The sequence below is a fragment of the Antechinus flavipes genome, chromosome 3, assembly GCF_016432865.1.
Source record: "Antechinus flavipes isolate AdamAnt ecotype Samford, QLD, Australia chromosome 3, AdamAnt_v2, whole genome shotgun sequence".
In the NCBI taxonomy this organism is placed as follows: Eukaryota; Metazoa; Chordata; class Mammalia; order Dasyuromorphia; family Dasyuridae; genus Antechinus; species Antechinus flavipes.
In genome coordinates, this window is record NC_067400.1 from 619,811,871 (window position 1) to 619,813,703 (window position 1,833).

Here is a 1,833-nt window from a genome sequence, read left to right on the forward strand (position 1 = left end):
AGGTGTCTGAGGTTCCTTCTGATTTGGAGATTCTGTGATCATGAAACCGTGTGACTTTGGGAATGTCCTATCCCTCCCTGAGTCTGTTTCCTCATCTGTAAAGAGGGGTCCTTTGACTGAATTTGACCTAAGGTTCCTTATGCTTCTAAGTCTTTCTCTCTATGATCTTTATCAGTTGCCATCCTGGGAAATACCTCCTCTCTGGTGGTCCTGGTGGGAGACTCCTTGCAGCTAGAGTGTGCTGCTGATAGCAATCCCCCTGCCAAGATGAACTGGGCCAAAGGAAGCCAGCCTCTAAACTCTTCCCTTCTCTCCCGTCCTGGGATCCTGCGCCTAGAACTGGCCAATGTCCAGCAAGAGGATGGAGGGGAGTATATCTGCCATGCTCAGAATCCCTGGGGGACCCAGCACATCTCTGTGAGCCTCTTTGTGCAGTGTGAGTACTTGGGCACTGGCTGCAAGATGCCTGGGTCCCAGAAGGTGAAGCCTACTAACCCCTATTCATATTCTTCCCCACAGACCCTCCGAGGTTGTTCAACCCCTTTTGTTCATGGGCTGATGAGGGCTTACTCTGTACCTGCTCTGTTCATGCAGAGCCCACCCCATCTTTGGTTTGGTGGGTGGGGGAGAAAATGGTAGAAGTCGATGGCAATGATGACATCCTCCAGGTGATGTCTTCCACCTCGGGTGCCTGGACCAACAGCAGCCTGATCCTGAGGGAGAAGTGGGAGCTTGACCTCAGCCTCCGCTGTGAAGGGAGGAACCAACATGGGGCTAACAGTCTTGTTGTCCTGATGGTGTCAGGTGGGGTCCTGGTGGGGCCAGAAACCCAGACTCTTCAGGGGTATAGGATCTGGGTCCACTTGCCTGGGATCCAGGAGGAGCACGGTAGATCAGAGACGAGGAAAATTTATATATGGGAGTAGTCAGGAAAAGGGGAAGTAATTAGATATAGGAAGGGGATGGCTCCCTGCTCGCAAATAGCCAAGCAGATTCAGTGTCTGAGGGCTCTGGGATCAGAGATTTAGAGGCAGGCTGTCAGAAGTTACAAAGACTATTCTGTGGATTCTGAACTTCTAAGCTCAATTACTGACTAGTTCCTTCCCATTTCTGAGTCATGAGTTCCTCATTTATAAAATGGAGATAATTGCATCACAATTCACAAGAAAAACACTAAAAAAACTGAAGAAATCTTAAAGCCTTAACAGAAGGGGAGATAAAGGGGGAGCTCCGTGGACAGGATAGCTGGGTCCTAGGAAAGTCACGCGATCAAATCTTGTCTTTTTGCAGATAGGACAAGCACAGTTGCCCTCGCGTTCTCCAAAGGGGCATTTCTGGGAGTCGGGATCATGGTCCTTCTTATTCTCTGCCTCATGTTTGCCTAGTGAGTGGGGAGCTGGGAAGGGCAATGGGAAGGGAGGCTTCTGCAAGGCCTTGACAATACTGGGTTTGTTTCCTCAGTAAGATGTTTCTGAGGAAGAAGCAGACAGAGACGGAGAAGCTAGGGACCACAGACTCCCAGAGCAACGGGGAAGTGGACTATGTTAATCTAGACAAGGTGAGTGAGCTGACCGTGGTACTGAAGTTCCATTCCCACTCATCAAGCGTCATTTGATTGGAATTTGAAGAAAATCATGAATAGTCTCTGATTCTTACTGGATATGGGACCTTAGACAAAGGGAAAAAAAAAATCCAAATCCAAGCCTCAGTTTCATCATCTGTGTAATGATGGATTTAGACTGGCTTCCATTCAATTCAATGAGTATTTTATGAAATGTTGCTGTGTGTGAGGCAGAAGAGGCAGCATGGAGGGACGGACAGGGGCTGGTTTCA

General features: G+C 48.8%; 1 protein-coding gene across 1 annotated transcript in view; it reads left to right on the forward strand.

The window, feature by feature from the left end:
* The window catches only part of LOC127557573 (uncharacterized), a 50,759-nt gene extending 50,026 nt beyond the window's left edge, over positions 1-733 (forward strand). The window contains 1 exon segment of the mRNA XM_051990883.1: positions 176-733. Within this exon segment, the coding sequence (XP_051846843.1) occupies positions 176-639 (464 nt within the window). The 3' untranslated portion in view covers positions 640-733.
* The last annotated feature ends 1,100 nt before the right edge of the window (positions 734-1,833 follow it).